The sequence below is a fragment of the Medicago truncatula genome, chromosome 3, assembly GCF_003473485.1.
Source record: "Medicago truncatula cultivar Jemalong A17 chromosome 3, MtrunA17r5.0-ANR, whole genome shotgun sequence".
NCBI lineage: Eukaryota > Viridiplantae > Streptophyta > Magnoliopsida > Fabales > Fabaceae > Medicago > Medicago truncatula.
Window position 1 is genome coordinate 48,603,830 of NC_053044.1, and position 20,994 is coordinate 48,624,823.

At 31.2% G+C, this 20,994-nt stretch overlaps 1 protein-coding gene across 1 annotated transcript; it reads left to right on the plus strand.

Annotated features, from left to right (window-relative positions):
* The first annotated feature begins 16,470 nt into the window (after nucleotides 1–16,470).
* LOC25491151 (transcription factor bHLH137) lies at nucleotides 16,471–19,042 on the plus strand. The gene is made up of 8 exons (XM_013606209.3): nucleotides 16,471–16,874; nucleotides 17,170–17,340; nucleotides 17,478–17,543; nucleotides 17,696–17,764; nucleotides 17,865–17,948; nucleotides 18,042–18,236; nucleotides 18,336–18,472; nucleotides 18,560–19,042. Exons 1-7 carry the CDS (start codon nucleotides 16,557–16,559, stop codon nucleotides 18,423–18,425), a joined length of 993 nt encoding a protein of 330 aa, XP_013461663.1. The 5' UTR covers nucleotides 16,471–16,556; the 3' UTR covers nucleotides 18,426–18,472; nucleotides 18,560–19,042.
* Nucleotides 19,043–20,994: the final 1,952 nt, after the last annotated feature.

Here is a 20,994-nt window from a genome sequence, read left to right on the forward strand (position 1 = left end):
AGTTTTAAAACTCGACTCGGCAGAGATACTGGGTCGTCAATGGTTGAACCACCGAGTCATTGGTCGAACCGCATGACTGAACCGGATCAACTCAGATGGCTCGGTTAGATAACTCGGTCTTGAGATTAAATTTATATAACTATTTAATCGGATAAAATCGGATTTAATCGATGACTTGCTCATTTAAAAACTAAAAAAACTGACATATAATATTTACATTAATATTTTTACTGCTATATTTTAATGATAGGAAATAGATTTTGTTTTGCATATATATTAATATTAATATAATATGTAGATTTTCTAAAAAAAAATATGATGGGTATATTATTATTGTGTAAATATTATATTTAACAATAATTTTCTCTTTTTAAAAGAAAAAAAAAATGATGTGTTCTTGCCTCTTATAAAATTAAAATGTTGGGCTTTTCCCTCTATTGTACAAAAAAAAATTAAAATTAAAATGTAATATATTAACATACATATATTATTTCAATTTATAACCAAGATTTGAAGTTGTTGTAGTGGTTAAGCTTCCAACTACTCATTTTAAAGTCCACGGTTTGATTCCTATTGTTCTTAATTTTTTCATATTTTAGATTTTTCTACAAAAGTCCAAGTTGTTGAAGCATTTATCGGTATTAAATGTATTAAACCAAGCATTAATTAGTCTTAATTCGTGTGCTTAACGACTAATTATGACAGAAATTGAAAAAAAAATTACTAAACCGGATTGACTCATAAAACCGGCCGAGTCACCGATTTCCACCGGTTTTTACCAAGCCAAGCCGGTTTTAACCGGTTCAATTGCATGACCGATATGATAAACAGCTCGAACCGGATACACCACCGATTCACCTCTTAAAATGAATAAGTGAAAAATACGTAATTCAAATATATGTGGTATCCATGTTAATTAGATTATATACTCGCGTCACGAGGACAATGGTTTTTTTTTTTTCATACCAAAATGGGTTTTACTTTTTTTTTTTTTAAGGAAAAAAAATGGGTTTTACTTGTTTTTAAAGATATATAACTAAATTCTATAAAGATTAGAAGAAAAACAATGTTTCCATCGACATAGGTCAAATTAAAAATATGGACCAAAAAACAACTCTCTTCGATAAGAAATGTAAAAGACAAACATGTCACATTGGTATATTATTTTGTGAGGAATAGGAATTTAAGCCCCCTACTCTATATAAAAAGTTGGATTTTAATCAGGAAGTTCTAAAAAGTGAGTTTGGTGCTCTCTTATATAGTAGTGCACATAAAAGCATACATCCTTGTGATTAATGATATATTTTTACAAAAATAAAACAATATTCATTTTAATTAATAGAGTATATAAAATATTACAACATACTCAACATCGTTAAAAATGTAAAGAATGAAACTGCAAACAAACTCACAACATCCAATTTGATAGATTACAACAACCAAATTTCTACAAGCAATACGATTAAATTAAAGTGACCGAAATATCTATGCCTCTAGAACTGCAACTTTGACATATAAATCATCAATTTGATATGTAATTGATTGAAATTGATCTTTCAATAGAAACAAAACGAGCATTGCAACATGACAGGAAATCAAATAACATTGTACAAGACTACGAACGATATAACGTCATACTCAGACGACGAAATCCCAAGGAAAAACCTAGATCAATTTAAAAATAACTTGTTTAAATTAAAATAGAGAGAATAGGATGGAGCGAAGTGATTTTAAGTCAAAACTTGATCCAAAACTAGCTCCTCAAAAAAAATATGGAATAGAGAATAGGATCAACTTGTGGAGAGAAAGAGCCTTAATTAATTGATATTTTGAATCAAACCAATCACGAGCAGTGCTCTTAAAAATGTTTTACTTTCTCCAAAGAGAAAGTCTTACCTAGGCACAAATACAAATGAATAATGCTTGGGCACACTCACATGAATGGAGAAAAATAAATGATAAAAAATCAAGTCATATCATTCAATTATTTTCTCTTTTAACTTTATCAAATTTATGTATGTGTGTCTAACCATTTTTCATTTGTATTTGTGTCTATGTAAGACTTTCTCTTCTCCAAACATATATATTATAAAATAAAATATATAGGGCCTGTTTGATTGTGTTTTCAGTTTTTGTTTTTTAAAAGCATTTTATAAATCAATTTTTAGAAACTATTTTTAAGAAGAAAATAAAATAAATACCTGCTTGGAATCTTATTTTTAAAAAGTGTTTTATAGATAAGAAAATTCTGTCACTTATTTACAAAAATGCCATTAATGAAAATATACCACATTTTCGTGTTTTTAGTTTTGGAAACTGGAAACTGAAAATCAAAACATTATTTAGCAGTTCTCATTTTTTAGTTTTAAAAACAGCAAAACATAAAACAGTTTTGGGAAACAATTTTTAAAAAGTAGTCAATCAAACAAGTTTTAGAATTTTCAAATTTTAGAGAAGAGAAAACAGTTTTCAAAAACAGAATCAAACAGGCCCATGATCATAGCATTTTGAATAAAAATATCTGTAGAAGCTATTACTACATACGTTTATACTTTCTCTCTCACAATCTCTTGATTTGAATGATACTTTGTCTGTCCGTGCCAATAGCAAAATGGGAGTGAAAATATTTTTAAAGTTAAAATATGGTTTAAGTCCCTGCAAATATGTCTCGTTTTGGTTTTAGTCTCTGTAAAAAAAAAATTGTTTTTGGTCCCTGCAAAATTTTTTGTTTTTGAAAATAGTCCCTGACTCCACTTTTGTGATGATTTGCATACGTGACACATTATAACTGAACCAATTTTGTAGTTTTTGGTCCTTGCAAAATATTTTGTTTTTAAAAAAAGTCCCTGTAAAAATTTTTGTTTTTGAAAATAGTCCTTGAAGGGACTATTTTCAAAAACAAAAAATTTTGCAGTGCAGGAACTAAAACCATATTTTAACCTATTTTTAAAGTATTCCAAACCACTTGATAGAGATCTACTAGTCTTTCACCAGATAAAGATCCATGATCTAACTTATTTAAGTTTAGTTTTGTTCGACTTGTTTAATAGTAAGACCAAATTTAAGCTATTAAAAATAACATATATGTTTAAATAGGTTGGGCTTAAGCATTTTTAAAAGGCCTATTGTGCTTGACTGTTGATCGGCCCATATTTATAAAATAATAAATAAATAAATTTAACATTTTCAAGTGATAAAAAAAAATATCTTTTTGACTCAAGTCTAGTCGGATGACGGCGTCACGCGTGTGATATATATATATATATATATATAACTTTTTACATGATGACATGGTATAAAACTTTTTACACCAAGAGTTCATTAAAATTAAACTCAATATTATTATATTATACATGTAAGTATAGATATATAGAATCTCTTCACGTAAGTAGCTAGGACAACGTTGAGTTTTTGTTTTACGATAAGGAATTCTTTGATGTTGCTGATTAAAATGACTTGCATCATTTTCATTGCTGATGCAGCCATTTTTTTGGACATACATGAATTCTATGGCAGAATTCGTATACAACCGTACTGCTTTTGTTCTCTAATGAAGAAGACGCGTTTTTGTGAAAATAAAAAGCCAAATTAATTTTGTTTGAACTTTGTAAATCGTATTAATATCACTTTCTCAAGATCGTACAGATCTATCTTCATTATAGGCATATACGCTCTGTATGCAAGTTGTTATCATGTTGTACAATGTGGTCCAAACCAATTAAGCATGGAAGTTTGCATAATAAGATCAATCAAAAGATATCGTAAGGCTCTAATGTATGAACTACAGTGCAATTCTTGGTTTGTCTTTTGTTTCTGTGCTCCTACTTTTTCAAGCAGATACTGCTTTGTTACCCCAATTTAACTTGTTGAGTCATTTTCATGCATCACAGCCAAATTGATGTGATTCTATATTGTAGCTTTTGTAAGTAAGAATGCATATATGAGTAATATATGCTGAAACATTTTAATTAATGTGAGGCAGACGTCTCTGACCTTAATTAACCTTATAGTTATAGAAGGTAGTCGGTTTTAGTTTGCTCTCCAGCCGGTGGCTTCCGTTCGTCCGTGTTTAACCCTCCGTCGTCGTCGTTTCTTTGAGTCGCCGTCTTTGCAAGGGACATGGTGGGTCGTTCTAGGTTGTTTGATTCAGATTCAGTTTTGATCAACAGGTTTTTGAGCGAATCCGACGCAAGTGGCAATCTCAACGCTTTTGGGGTTTGGTGTGTTGGGTGGTTGTTGTTCGGTGATCTGTCACCAGTGTTTTCGTTTGTTTTTTGTTCGTGTTTGTTTCGTTTGTGTTGTTTGTTACGTGTTTGTTGTGTGTTTTATGAGGCTTTCTATCTGGACCTGTTACGTTTGGTTTTTGGGAGGTTATTTTTGTTGTTGTTGTTAGGCAACTTGTGTTGCGCAATGCCTAGCTTTTTGGCATCAGGTGTTGTGTTGTTTCTTCCGGGTCTTCGGTCTTCTTATTGTTGGGATATTGAGGCATGGGTATGCGTATGGTTCCTTGCTCATATGTATACTCCGTACCTCGTCGGTGGTGTGGTTGTGTTTGGTGTTGGTCGTTTTGTGCCGTTAGTGTTGTGTTGGTGTTGTTCTTCTTTCGTGCAACTTGGAGGTATTTATGGTGTGGTTCCTTAATTGTTTTGTTTCATCTGTGTGATCTTGAGTCGCCAGATAATGCCTGAAAGAGTTTGGTGCTTAGACGCTCCGTGTTGGCGGTAGTAGTCATTCATGTACCTTCAGATCTTTTTTGGGTCCTTTTTCGGGTTGTGTTTGGTGGGCTCTTGTCGCTTTTTGGATTGGTTGGTGTTTACTGTGGTGCCAGACGCCTTCTCTTTGTCACCGTCGGATGCCTGTTTACGAACTAGGTAGTGTTCCCATTCAGACTGGCGTCGTTGTCTGTGTTTTGTTGTTGGGTTTCATCTTCCTTTTAGTCTGTATTTGGGTTACTGCCTGTTTCTTGGCGAGGTGGTTTGGAGACGTAGTTTTTGGGGGTGATGATGTGTGGTGGTGATTGGTGTTTTAAGTGAGGAGGCGGGTGTATGTTGGGGTGATTTCCTTTAGAAGCAATCTTTGTTACACGGGTCCATGTTCGTCGTCTCTAACTCTTGTTTGTGCTTTTCTGGGTGGTTTAGGTGTTTACCGAGTTTAGGGGTTGCGCGTCACGCTGTGTTGAGTCTTGTCCTTTTTATTTGTTTGTTATTTAAACTTCGCACGCCATGTCTTTCGTCTTACATATTGTGTGCTGGTTTTTGATAGGCCGGTTCATTTGGCTTCAAGATCGGAAGTCGGGGTCTAGCTGCAATCTTTGTTTGACTTGGTTTGATTTTTCTCTAGTGCATGTACCGAGGGCGAGGGGTGCCCTGCTAATTTGGTACTATAGTCTTGTGTGGGCCGATCACTTTTGATTCGAGATCAGAAGTCAGTTTTTTGTCTTAAGTTGGTTTTTGGGCTTTGTGTTGTGCTCTTTCGGTGGATCGGAGGTCACGAAGTTTGTGATAGCTGCATGATCCTTCGGTTAGGTGCTCTTCGAAATGTGGCTTAGCTTGGGTGTTGGGGTCTAGGAGTTTTATTTTGAGGGTGTTATTTGTAGGTGATTAGTGACGATGGGCGGTGATGAATACCGTGTTTACAATGCTTGTTTCTTTGGAGTCTATTTTAGGTGGTGATGTGTTTTGGTGGGTTTATCTCCAGGGTGTTTTTAGGTGGTTATGGTGTACCGTCTATATGCGGCACCATTTGTATCTTGTTTAGTCCATACCTTGCATCTTGCGGGGATAATGTTTAATAATATTTGCCGATTAAAAAAAAAAAAAAAGAAGTTTTAAATTACGCTACGGCACAATCACAGACATATATACATTGTTTTTGTGGTAGTATGTGAATGTCAATATTATCCTCTTAGTACACACTTGAAAGAAAACAAAATATGAAGGAAATTAATAACCTTTGTTAATGTTTTATGAAAATTTGTAAACCTGTAACTAATTATATTATATCTATATATCAGTTTCTCAGAATCGATATCAAAGAACAAGGCACATAGTATTGTGAAGTGAAGTGCACAAGCTGAACTATCAACCATTAATTTCATCCAGCTGTGACACAAACAAAGAATGACTTGTAGTCCTCACGAAACAAAACCATGTATTGATCAGCAATACTTTGGAAGAGTATTATTTTTTTAAAATTAGAGAGAAAAAAAGACAAACACGAGAGAAAATTAATAAATACGTACGCTACCTAAACACCCCGAGAAGAGTAATTTAATAAACATAGAATTTCTTATGTTAGAAATTTAATTAAAGGGTTTTCTTAAAAGTGTAAAGGAAGTTTTATACTTATCAGGCATCTATTGACTTTATTAAGTATTTTCACAAACTTCAAGGATCTACTGTGAGACTAATTTTCACTCGGTTACTTAGAATACAACATAAAGCTCTTCACCCTTTTCTAAAAGCATGTTTTGCAAGATCGAATTGTAGTCATCCCACAAGTTGAACATATGCAGTTTAACCAATAGAGCAATTAATACCCATAAGTTTGTCTTTTAGTTGCTAGTAATGCCCCACTAGCTAGAAAGGTATAGAATAGCTTTTCGATACAAAAACTCATTTAAATAGTTGATATCTCCTAATATATGTTTTTTCACACACATATATGCATGGCTTAATTATACGTCCATCGTAAAACACCATGTTAGAAAATACTAGCACTATATAGTATTTGGTTTTGGTTTTATTATGCAGACTTCCATGCTTAATTGATTTTATGCAATTAAGCATGAAATTTTTTTGGAGACATATGAGTGTTTGAGAGAAGAAAGGATGAATTTTTTATTTTTTTTTAAATGAATTTCAATTTTAATTTTTGATTTTGTGAGTTTGAAGATGGATGAAGTGTGTGTGAAGATGATGCTAATGATGAAGATAAAGAAAAAGATGAAGAAAAGTAAAAAAAAAAAAAAATTGTTTGTAATTACAAAATAATAAATGTCTATGGTCAAGCAACATTGTTTGTGATGCACTTTAGACATTTGAGATTAAAATTAGGAATAGTAGTTATGAATAAATAATAAAATATATAAATATATGCCATACTTTTTATTTTTGCTGTGGGAACCGACAGGGTATTTACACAAAATTGATAAGTCTCATCAAAATCAAATGGACGCAACATATGACCTACAAAACCCACATTGAAATTAAATCACGCGTGATGGATCTGTTGGCCTTGCAAGATTTGGTTCCCATCCCCACAATATTCCTATTCTATTTGGTTTGGTTATGTATAATGGCAGCAGTTGCACCTAAGTACAGCTAGGAATTTCCAAATCCAACAAAGGCCACTAAACACTACTTGGCTATATTTTCTTACATAGATTAGATATATTGTCATATACACCATCCTTCGAAAACTCAGGGCCGGTCTAAGTGTATGGCCACGGTCTAAGTGTATGGCCATTGAAGCCCTCACTTTAGACCTACCAACAAAAAAGTATTTTTCAATAGATGTTATGAGAAAAAAGACCTTATATGCAGATAAAAAATGTCTCATATACCAAAATTACTTGCTTTAGATCTCTCTTATTTTTAAAGATTATTGGACCAATACTCTAAGGCTTCGCTTCAAGTTTGAGAAAGGAGATGACTTGGGGGGATGAATAATAGATAAATCTTTAAAAAAATTGAGTGTTTTTATAGATAATGATAAATGAATACTTATGATGACTATATTTTTAATGAGCAATGTTATATCTCTAGAAAAATAACATCAAGAATTCTTCAATAATAAAGAGCAGCCAATCACAATGCACTATTTGCCACAATTCAAGGAGGCGTGGCTGAAAAATAGGGAGTGGACAAATAAATCATGCAATTAAAATTTGCCAACTGCGTCTTGAAAAATTCTTGATGCTATTTTTCTAGAGAAATAACATTTTTCATTTTTAATATTGAGAATATTATAACAACATAGATAAGATGTTGAAAATATATTCAAACCCCAAAAAATTCTTCAAAATTCTCATCCAATACAATTTTGAGTTCCTCTAAATTATGGAGAATTTGAATCATGTAGAAAAATAAACACTAAAAACCCTTCCCTTCCAAAATCCTTTGATTCTTCCTTTTATTTATGTTAGTTCACCGGGAAAAGTCTAACCCTATAATATTAACGTGCATGGTTCAAATCTTATCGGAAACATTTATCGAATAATCATTAATGTTACTTTAATTAATAATAGAAATTCTTTTGTGTTTCTTTTTGTTTTTGAAAAAAACAGGTTGATAATAAGGTCCTAGACAAATAAATAAAAGTCGTTACCAAGACAAATAAATAAAAGCACATCTAGTCTAGAGATATAATAATACAGCTACTGCTAGTACTGGCAGTCTGACTTTTTCATTTGCATTGATTTTATTATTGAGATAGAAATAGGAAAATTGAATTTTCAGTTTCATTAATTGTAAGTTCTGTTGGATTTGGCAAGCATGACCACGAGAGGCGGTGAAGTATATACGTAAGTTCATTAGATCAAAGCTGTGTTCACAAAAATCAAAAATATTTAGATAGATGACACAAGTCTCTTTTATCTTAATCAAATATATCTTATAAAAAAAAAATGTTTTGTACATCAAAGTATATAGTGCAAAGTGCACATCAAAGTGGTGGTGACCGGAGTTGGGTTGGTGGAGGGAGAGGGAGAGAGATTTCGTTCTAAGTGAGAGAGAGAGTGGTGAGAGAGCAATTATATAAAAATTGGTGAATACTGAGTTATTTTTTTACATGATATGAGATAACCTACCTAATCAAATTACTCCATCCGTTCTTAAATAAATGACCTAGTTGACTCTGACACACATACCAATGCATATGTTTTATCTTTGATATCTTCAATTCTCTATTAAAAAAAATTATAAAAATTTAATATTTTTAAAATAATCATCGAGACGAATCCAACAACATCTTACATGATATTATTTATCTTTGTGAATTAGTATAAAAGTGTGGTCAAAATATGTCAAGTCAATAATGTATATTGTCAACTGGATCATATATTAAGGGACGGAGGGAGTATACAATATCAATTCATCTGATCTTGTTTCGATGGAAGAAACTCCCTTTTGCATTGATGTAGTTATGACTTTAGATTTGAAGTCATATATATCATGATGAATGAAGTAGAGTTTTTTGTAAAAAAATTATACAAAATATATCTAGATCCAAATTTCTCACTTTTGTTTTATTTTTTGTTAGACACACCGTTAACGTTATGGTAGGTATCGAAGACGGGACTATATGTTCAAATTAACATGGTGTGCAATCATTCTTTTTTGTTGAATGGAACTGCAAAAGATAATATATTGATACATGGTATTCCTTCATTTTATATCTTCCATATACACTTTGCACAACTCATGTATATATTTGTAGGAAAATACGTTCATATATTATCATGTTAATTGTTTTGGAAATTCTCATTTAGGGTGTGTAAAGTATTCCACTATAAACAAACTCATGAAAGAACAAATTGACATGATGCATATTCACACGTGATGATGAGTGGTGATATATGCATAGATCACATACCTATATCTAATATCACCTTCCAAGCATGTTATGAGTTGGAGTGCGAGTTCTTCGGGCACTGTTACAATTTGATAAATGTTGTTGCCTCAGATTGTAGGTGTTGTTGTATAATTCAAAAAGACCTTTCTTTTAGTGATCCTATTTTAAAGTAATCAATTTTTGTTTATGCTATTTTTCAAAAGGTTGATGTTCATAATTAACAACAATGTTTATTTAAACATTTTAGTATTGAATATGGATCTTGTCATTGTACGGAAGGAAGCAAGGGTTAGCAAGTGCTAAACCTAGATTGAAATAAACAAGTTTGCAAGCGACAAACTTGTGAAAAATATAGGGTTCCAGAATCCACAAGAAATTGAGAGAAAATCTCGAATAATTTTATTGAATAAAAAAATATGCCTCTTAGTCTGCATAACTTCTGCTTATATAGTGAAAGAAATAACAAACTCGTGGACTGAAATAAAATAAAACGAAATAATAATAGAAGGTTTTAGAAAATTACTAAAATTTGCCTAAAATAAAATAACTAAGAAAACCCTCTTACATCATATCTAGAGGGGTAAGAACATGCTTTTCTCATTTTGTGGGGATCAAAATGGGGTCTTTTTCATTTTGATTGGACCCAAAACAGCCTTTCTTAAAATGTGGATTCATTTCTCTCTTTTTACGGTGAACCCACAAAGAGAGTTAGGGTTTCTAAACATAGGAAAATGGTGGGATTCATGAGGAAAACAAAAGGAAAGAGTGATTAATTATCAACAAATGCTTCACACTATCTCTATTCAAAGAGAGTCAGACTTATGGGATAGCTCTACGGGCCCTCATATTTATCGGGCCATAACTCTTGGTCGCACAAAATCTATTGGAGGATACGACCCGATCGGTGTTTTTTGCATCAAAGCGTAGCTCCCTATTGGTAAAGCATTATGTTTTAGTAACCACCGAATTATAGAGAAATTCAATTTTATTTATCACTACTTTTGTTGCTAATTTGTTTTTCCCTTCTACCATTTTTATTTCTAGCTAGTGAAATAATTTGGTATGTGACCGAGTATTTTATTCGATGTTTAGAAGGAGAGTGATTGATATAAAATTTTGTTTTTCATGTAATTGTTTGTGTAGAGTTGGTTTAAAATTAATGGAGTAACATTCAGAGAGTGATAGTTAAATCGGGGGCAAGTAAGATTAATTTGGGTTATCATGCCTCCATAAAGTAGATGATCACAAACATAGCATAGACATGGAGGGAACAACTCTCTGAAGTGAGATGAAAGCTCCAACCATGCAGTTGTATAATTCAAAGTTTGTGGAAGAAGAAAACATAAGCCATGGTCCATGCATGAATGCCATGGCTTATCCCAGTTGACTGTCAATATGTCTTTTTCAATCCGTGTGCAAATGATATTATGAATTCTTACTGTTAATACGCTACACTGGCAAAATTCATTATTAAGTTCTTCTGTAAGCTAAACAAATTGATCCGTGAAAGGTTATTTTATTTGTACACAATAATTCACCCCATGGCTTGTCTTTTTTTACTTTGTTTTTAATATAAGCAAAAGGTTGTTAATTAGAGATATATAATAGATTGTAGAGAGTATCATCTCTCCCTCGATGGACCCCAATCATTTGCAGTTGGTTTATGGTGTAGCAGCAGGAAGGAACCGTTCCATTTATAGGGATAAATTTTCTCTTTCAAAACTGTTCTCTCTTTCCGTGGAGTTTTAAACAATACAAAATGGATGAGGCCTACGTTACCCTCTCTTTTTTAGAGGGTAATTTACTCTCTCATAATATCAACTAATCAAAATGTAATATACATAGGTAACATTAAATGTCAAATAAATGAGTTTTTTGAAGGAGAGTTAATCTTAATCATAAGGTAACTTTTAATACTTTTAATTTTTATTTAATTATTTTGTTAATCTTAATCATAAGGTAACTTTTAATTTATATTTAATTTTTTTTTTAAACAACAAATGATTTAATTTTATTTTTTTAATATTAAGGTGTTCAATCTTAATTAATTTATACTACAAGACTTATAACAAATAAAATTTTACATCAAATTTCTTTCATCTGGATGTCCTTAAATTCATCATTTACATTCATAAAATTTCTTCCATTCCAGAAACCCGAACGTGAGAACAAAAACATATCCTTCATTCAAATTTCTTCTTCTTTATTCTTCCATATTGATCAATTTTTGTTTCCTTTTCATTCTTCTTCATATTTTGATTGTTCAATTTTGTCGTTCCAAATTGCCGCAATTTCCAATTATCGTGAGAATTGTCGTTGTTTCTAGAACCGCGTCAGGTATCGTGACTTATTTTTTTTTATTTAAGCAGTCAACCTAATAAAATTTGTTAACACGCATATACCTGTCTCACTATCAGCAAAAACCTTTAAGTCCAAATAAAAGAACAAAAGCCTCATCACATAACCATTTCAGCAGCAACCAAAAAAATGCTAGCAAACTCCCACAACATCACAACGGCAACACCTGCTAGCAGCCCTCAAAGTACAACGGATGATTTACTCAATTGTTATAATTAACTACCTCACAACCAAGAAAAATCATAAAGAAAAATCAAGTCATCATACCTGACATTGTACTGGAAATAACGGATATTCTCACGATATTTGAAATCATGACGATTCTCACGAAAATTGAAAAATGCGGCAGTTGGGAACGACAAAATTGAACAATCAAAATGGAAGGAATAAATTTTATGAATATAACTAATAAATTTAAGGAAATTCAGATGAAAGAAATTTGATGTGAAATTTTAATTGTTCTAAGCCAGTCCTGTAGTGTAAATTAATTAAGATTGAACACCTAAATATAATTAAGGCAATATTACATTATGAGTCCTTTATCTTATTTATTTGTAACACTTTGGTCATTTGTCTTTATTTTTTCCCGTTTAGGTCCTTTATCTCTCTTAAAAGCATATATACATCTTTTTTCGCATTTTTTTTTATTAAAAAATAGGCTAAATTGTATTTCTGGTCCCTTAACTATTTAGGTAGTATTGCTTTGGCCCCTTAATTAAAATTCGATTTATTTTGGTCCCTTAACTTCTCTAAGTTACACATTTTGGTCATTTCCGTTAGTTTTAATTCAAAAACGTTATGTTTTCTTCATCTTCTTCTCCTCTTTTTCATCTTCTATCATCTCCATCAACCTTCAACAACAAGAATCCTAGAAAAACTCCAGAAGAAAATGAAGAAAACCTAACGTTTTTGAATTAAAACTAACGGAAATGACCAAAATGTGTAATGGAAAGAAATTAAGGGACCAAAATAAATCGAATTTTAATTAATGGACCAAAGCGATACTACCTAAATAGTTAAGGGACTAAAAATGCAATTTAGCACATAATTTTATTTTTAAAAATATATTTTTATTAAAACTGAAAAAAAAAATCCAAAAATATGATGAAGATGTTCATCATCTTCATCTTCTTCCTTTGAATCTTTATCATCTTCTTTAAATAAAAAAAATTGGCAACACTTTTAGTCCCTTAACTTAATTTCGGGTAACAATTTGGTCCTTTATCTTTTTTTCATTTTAATTTGTTCCTTTTTGTCCATTTTCATATGAATTTTTAAGCTTAAAATTCATGATTTTATTTTCTTATGGTCCTTCAGTCTTCAAATCTACGATCCTCGTCTATTTTTGCATAAGAATATTAGATTTGAAGCTTGAAAATGTATATGAAAATGGACAAAAAGGACCAAATTGAAATTAAAAAAAAAAGATAAAGGACCAAACTGTTACCTGAAATTAAGTTAAATGACTAAAAGTGTAATTTTGGCATAAAAATTCTACTAAAATATATCTCCAAATACCGTGAATTAATGTTATATTCACCTCAAATCTTATTTTAAACACAAAAATCAAAACCTTAATTTCACAAATGTTGCAAGGTGGATGGTGGAGGCTTAGTCAGTGGCGGAAGGGTTAGGCTTTACGAAAGTTAATATTGTTCTGGAAACAACAAAATTGATGTGCAAAGCTGCTATCAATTTTGGGGTTATTTTTATGTCGGGCTTGAATATTGAGTTAGAAAATGATAATAATAGTAATATACAACGTGACAATTTATATTAACAATTTTTTTTTTTTTTTTTTTTTTTTGTGATGAAACCAAATCTCTTTCTCTATAGGGGTTTGATTTTTGTGTTTAAAAGAAGATTTGAGGTGAATATAACATTAATTCATGATATTTGGAGATATATTTGTGTAGAAATTTTTTTGATTCAATGAAGATGATGAAGATTCAAAGGAAGAAGATGAAGATGATGAACATCTTCATCATATTTCTGAATTTGTTTCATTTTTAATAAAAAGATATTTTAAAAAATAAAATTATGTATTTTTTAATAAAAAAATGAGAAAAATGATGTATATGTGCTTTTATAAGAGATAAAAGACCTAAGCGGAAAAAAATAAAGATAAAGGACCCAAGTGTAACAAATAAATAAGATAAAAGATCTCTAATGTAATCATGTCTATAATTAAATAAAAATTAAAAGTATTAAAGTTACTTATGATTATAATTGATTCTTTTTTTTAGAAAAAAATTGATTCATTTAAAACATTTAATGTTGTCAATGTATATTACATTTTGATTGGTTGATATCATGAGAGAGTAAAATACCCTCTAAATAAGAGAGGGTAATTTTAAAAAAATCTACAAAATGGCCACCTAAGAAAAAAAGACCATATGCAGATTATGAGGAACCATAAGACTGCTCGGGATGCCTGCTCCCATAAGAAATCACGGAGCCACTTGTTAATGGTACTCGAACTCTCTGCAAAGTTTCGTATGTCATATTTTTAAAAACGAGTGCGATTAAGTTTTTGTATATATATTAATATTAAATATGATCAAGCCGAATAGAACCGGTCTTCATGAGCTTAACTAAAAAAAAAATAGTAAGAATAGAATAGAACCGATCTTTCTTATTTCCTACCGTAAGATCCAAGAAATAAAAATAAAATAGTAAAATGCACTCCTATATTTCCCTCTTAATATATCATCAATTGAAAAATTCTGTTGTTTTCCATTGACAGGGACTTTAATTTTTCTTGTTTTTAATATGCAAGTCCACTAAATGCTTTGATTGGGACTCAAAAGTTCCTGTTCACTTACACGGGCACTCCTCTTTTTATCTGTACATAAAATCCAAACAAATCTTAACCGTAGCATAAAGTATCCAAGCTTCAAGCTCATAGGTTTCATTCTCAAATCAACTTTAATAAAAATAAATCTGAGTATAATATAATTGTAATACACTTACGAAAAGCATAGGTATGGTCATTGGATATTGTTGTCTTTCAATTTATTGAAGGTATGGACATTGTTCAATCGAGTTTATTCTTTTTATCTTTATATTCTTAAAACCGACGAAAACATGAATGATAAGAGTATGAACACGGTATAACATAAAACTGAAATATCCCTTCCTCAGGTTTATATGTCCCAAGATAACACTTTAAACACTTTTCGTGAAAGGGGAAAAATAAAACAGGATAGCTCCAAACTTTTTATCCCTTAACAAAAAAAAACTCCATACTTTTTAAGGCATTTCCAATTTGCTAGAAAGCAAAATTTAGTGCATGTTTGTATTTACTGCGAGTTTAACAAAATTACTGTGTGACAAATCAACAATGTAGATTTGACAAAAACTATACACCTTAGATTTTCAACAAAATTACGGTATTATGTATAAAGATTAGTTATATTAGCATGTTACATTAATTTAAACAAAAAAATGCTTACATGGTCACAAACACAAATATAAAATGTTATAGGTCGTTTCCAACAGTTGTGCGGCAGGTGTTCAAACCGCCACAATAGGTGCTGACAGTGCCTGTATCCATGACATAAGTGGAACCAGCGTAAAATAGTGGCAATTTGAGCCACGACATTTTATGGCACCTAAAATTGCCGCAACTCTCCTTGTTTTGTACAGTGTTTCACCAAACTAACATTTTATCCAAACATTATATTGTCTAACAAGTGTGAATCATAAGTCAGACATATATCTTGCTTGAAAAAAGTGACGGTTGAGCAACATATAGATCGAAAAAAATTTGTATCTTAGATGTTTAAAGCTTTAGATAAAGATGTTGTATCTCTCATGACCCAGTAGTACATTCAACTATAGAAAAACCAAGGTAATGATGTCTCCCACATGGTATAAATAATTAATCTTAATAATTTCTCACTATTATTACTACATTATTAATTAGGTAAATAATGAGCCTATGCTCAATTAGCCTTTCTAGTTTATCATTATTTGTGGCTCATTTAAGTTAGACTTAGACCAGTCAAATGTATTGCCTCTCCTACCTTGTATGGGAACGATTTACTGCTTTAATAAAATATTTCAGCATTTTTAATTTTGGAAAATTTTATGGTGAAGTTGTGAGAATAACTTTTTTGGTGAAGTTAACACTATAACATCAAAAGTGTTGTGTGAGTAACACTTCACTGTTTGTACAGTAGCATCAAAAGTTCAGTCCCCATAGTATCATCAATTCATCAGATTAACAAGAATACATTTAATTTAATTTTTATCCTACCTTGTTTTAAGTGTAACACTCTACAAAGTGTAACACTTAAGACTATAATATGATATCAGCAACTCTGTTTCCATGTTAAAGATGCCAACGATAAAATAGTAACGGTAAGTCCAAGATGTTGCAAGCATTACTAGATGAATTACTATTGAATTAAACATTAAAATTAAAATTAACTTTTTCAAAAAAGCCAGTTTGATGACTACACCGAAGAAGCTCCTTTTTATTTTATGTGCCCATCCATATTCTATATTTCTATATATAGACCATTACCTTTTTGCCACACACCAACTTTCCTTTTGAGTACTTCATTACTATTATCACCACTCTTTCTTAAGAACAGCCTAATTGCATTTTCAAACTCATCATGGCAGCTTTTTCATATCAATACCATCCTTTCCTTGTTGACTCATCATTCATGCTCAACATGAACACTGCTTCTCCTCCTCCACCTTCACAGTTTCACCCTCTTCATCAAGATATTATTAACTGTGTTGATCAACAAAGCTCCAAAGTTACTACTACCATAACTGAGAATGAACCTTCTTCTCTTACCAAAAACCTTAGTCCACAGTCTTCCATGGTTCTGGACAAGCTTGAAAATGGTGATGAGCAGGTTACTCAGAAAAATAGTCCTACGGAGAAGAAGAGGAGAACCAGAAACAATACTAACCCTCAATCTCATGTAATAATATTAATGGTTTCTGTTTCCATCTCCATCATATCACTGTTAAAAAAACTAAAATTATAGACAAAAAAAATATATAATTCCTATGACAGAATTAGAGATATGTTTAATGTTTTTCTTTTTTTAAGAAAACTTGTGGATAATTTTGTTGGTAATGTACTTTTAGCACTTTTTTGTACTATAGTTTCATTAATTAAGCCATGCATGCATATATAAATATGTGTTTGGTTCTTGTTATGAATTGAATTGATTATAATTTTGTTCTGAATTTGTTAGTAATTAAATATGACAGGATAATGCAGCAGAAGGGAAAAACAAGAAACAGAAGAAAAACAAAGAAGATGAGAAGGCAAAAGCAGAGAAAAAAGATCAGAGAAAGTGTTTGGATGAGCCCCCAACTGGCTATATCCACGTCCGAGCAAGAAGGGGTCAGGCCACTGATAGCCACAGCCTTGCTGAAAGGGTACAGTACATTACTAGTATTTTCATTTCATGTGGGGTCCACTTGTATACTACAATTCCAAAACTGTCCCTTTTAGTTATCTTCATGTCTCATTCTGAATATTGCAAATTGAATTAAATTGGATGAATTATATTCAGGTAAGAAGAGAGAAAATAAGTGAAAGGATGAAGAAGTTGCAGCAACTTGTGCCAGGCTGTGATAAGGTAGGTCAAGTAAAACCTTCATGACAGCACATACAGGCCCATATAATTAAAGTCTCAAAATTATACTGTTGAAAATAATATCTTTAATAATAAACATTCTATTTTTCAAAAAATATAATTATTCATAAGCATTTTTCTCCCTTTGTAACCAGGTAACTGGAAAGGCTCTTATGTTAGATGAAATAATCAATTATGTTCAGTCTTTACAGAATCAAGTGGAGGTAACATCAATATTCTCAAGCTGTTTTGTGGTTATAATTTATTACTTAAAATGTATAAATATATATACTAACAAGCTATATGCTCTCTATTTTTTTTCAGTTCTTGTCAATGAAACTTACTTCTGTGAACCCTATGTTCTATGACATGGCAACAGACCTAGACACTCTTTTGGTTAGACAAGAGGTGAGTAAGAAAAATTAGTGATATATATATATGATGATTCACATGTAAGGTCTGATAATGAAATAAACTAACTTAGTATTTTTGAATTATCAGAAATTAAATAACTTGGCATCACCATCAACATTATCATCTGTGTCACATTGCAATAGTCCTAAACAAGGCACAACTTTTGCTGATACAACAACCATGACTCCAACCAACATCTTCCAAGCTGCTAATGACTACCTTTTGGATACTTCAGCTTCAATTTTTCTACAAGGGCAAAGGTCATCAAATGTTGTCTCTGAGGTATAAAAACAAAACAAAAATAACCAAAAAATTATTTAATCCTAAAATGGATGTAATTATATATTCTTTTCTTATTCTGACATAAAATAACATTTTCAGGATGCTAGTCATTTTTGGGAGGTAGAAGATCAGAGACAAAAGTTTCTTCATTCACATGGATTCAACAGCAACTTATGTTCCTTTCATTAATTTAAAATTCACAGAGGTGCATGCCCTACAAAACTACCAACATGTTTGTAAGCTCTCAAATCCTGTCTCTTATTATATAATTTAATTTACTTAATAATTCTTGGTTTCTAATACTTATAATTTCTTTTTTCCAGGATTTTTAGCTTTTTTACATTAGGTAAGGAAATTCCAAAAAGTAACACAAGAGTTGAACCAGAAAGAAGTTACTCCTATGAATTAACACTTGGTATCAATCAATATGATCAAAATGAATGGATGGAGAACTGAAAATGACAGAAAATGCAGACCAAATATAAGACCATATCTTTTCTAGATCCGTTGTTCCGTTTCAGTTATTTTTGACTCTTATGTTGCACAAATTCCGAGAGACTAGTATTGATCCTAGCTAAGTAGACATTGAAATTTATGTCACTGTAAATTATTGAAGTAGTGATTGTTTCTTGTGGTGGCAGTTATTCTGTTGGTACAGTTATTTAATTTTACTATCATTATTGAGAAATGAGAGGTTGAATTCATTATTGGCTACAAGGCCATGCATTTGTTGGTCTAGGCCTAGCTAGATTTATGTATATGAATGATCTGCAGAATCTACTGAGTTTTGGCATCATTATACTGTATGGTTACTACTGTGTAAATTTATAATAGTTTTTTTTTCTATTTATGGATTCAACTGTATGGTTTTTTTCCTACTACAAAATAACAATTAACAACACCATTCATGTTATGTTAATGAAATGGTCCAGCTCGAGTGAAAAATCAAACAAATTGTTAAGAGTTTGAAACACAATGATAATTCATCTTCTTGTGAGTATTAAGTTACTCCATGTAGTAATTAGTTTTTTCTGATTATTAATTCCTTCTTATCTAAAGTTCACAACTAGGCAATTTCTTTCAAGATCGCATCAACAATGTCATTTATGTATGCAAATTTACTACGTGACACGAGAAAGTAGATTTTTTAACTTTGAAAATTGAAGAGTTTATTCTTCGTAATTACGAAGCTATATTTTCAAGCTTCGGCATGTTATAGGTTACTTGCCGCGAAAATAAACACAAGCTTAGTATATTTACGAAAGATTATGGTTATTAAAATAAAATTTATAACACGAGATAGACAATTGAGACAATCTCTATACTTAGATTTACCACTGTGTACATGGTAATTATTCTTTTTGTATTCTAATTTTAGTAGTTCCTTTCAATGATGGGTGTGTTTGTGTATATAGGTAATCTTACAAAAGGACGTAATTACGTATGTCCGTTGTCAATTTAGTTTTTCTGTAGGAAAAAAACAACTATGTTAATTCACTTTCATTTAAACAATATAAAAACAAGTATAGAAATTGACATGACAAATTTATGTTTTAACAGACAAGGATGTTATGTCTTTTTATGTGGATAGAACTGTCAAACTGTAGAGAAAAATCTTGCATGTTTTTAGGTGCATGTGCTATGAGAACACACAACAATTCCTCCCAAGCTCTGTACCAACCATTAATACTAAAATATGGAGTGGCAGTGAGTAGTGACCAAGATAGAAATTGTCAGGTACAGAAAATGACCTTTTAGAAATAGACGAGATGCTGTTGAAAAAAAATAATCATGATAACTATGGTGGTGAGCACATCTGAGTCATTTTGGATCAACCTCATTTTGAGTTTGTATTTTTTTAATAAAATATTAGTAATTTTGTGATCAGTTATGCTACAGTTAACCAAAGGATAATTATTATCTACATATGAATTCAGAACAATAGCTGCTTGAATATTGGCTATTATCTAGGGCTTCCATACATAAATAATTTGCAACGCTGATCAGGAATTTTTATTTTATTTTTTGTTAGATAGATGAGATGGTAAATAAAGTCATCATAAACTCACACATACAAAATGGAAATATTGCGGTTCGAATCCCGATTATAACGTCTGGTTTAACAATTTCGATATTTTTACCAGTTGAGTTAGGGCTTATGGGACGCTAACCAGGAAATCTATTATTTGCCAAAATGAACATATTCATTGAATGGTAAAGGGTCTGTGATGGTGGTGTGAACAAAGAGAAGTTTCGTTTGATTACTTAGAATTAGAATGGGTGTGACATCTACAACTGTCTATCCGTATCGACAAATTAAGAATATTAGCCCTCAAAGCAAAAATAAAATGTGACAAAGACTAGCTTCCTTTTGCTTTTTCTTTTCCTCAGCTAAATGTGGGTCCTGATATACCAAAGGATTGAATGAACAATACTTGCCACTCAATCTATCTACCTCAAAAATGCTGCTTCTTCATTTCTCTTGGTTTCTCTACTTATGAGAAGTAAATGTCTTTGGTATACAAAAGAAAAAAAAAAAGCAGTACTTACCCAATCTCAAAATATAGAATTTTTTTTAAGAGGGATAAGAATATAGAATTTTATTCACTAATTAATCACAAAATTAAGAAAGTTTGCAATAATACTAAATTTATTAACAATTAATATTATTTTTGAGTTTATCATTTATAATATATAGGGTTAAATATGTTTTTAAGTCTCTTTACCAACCTTTATTTTTAGTCCCTCTTGAAATTTT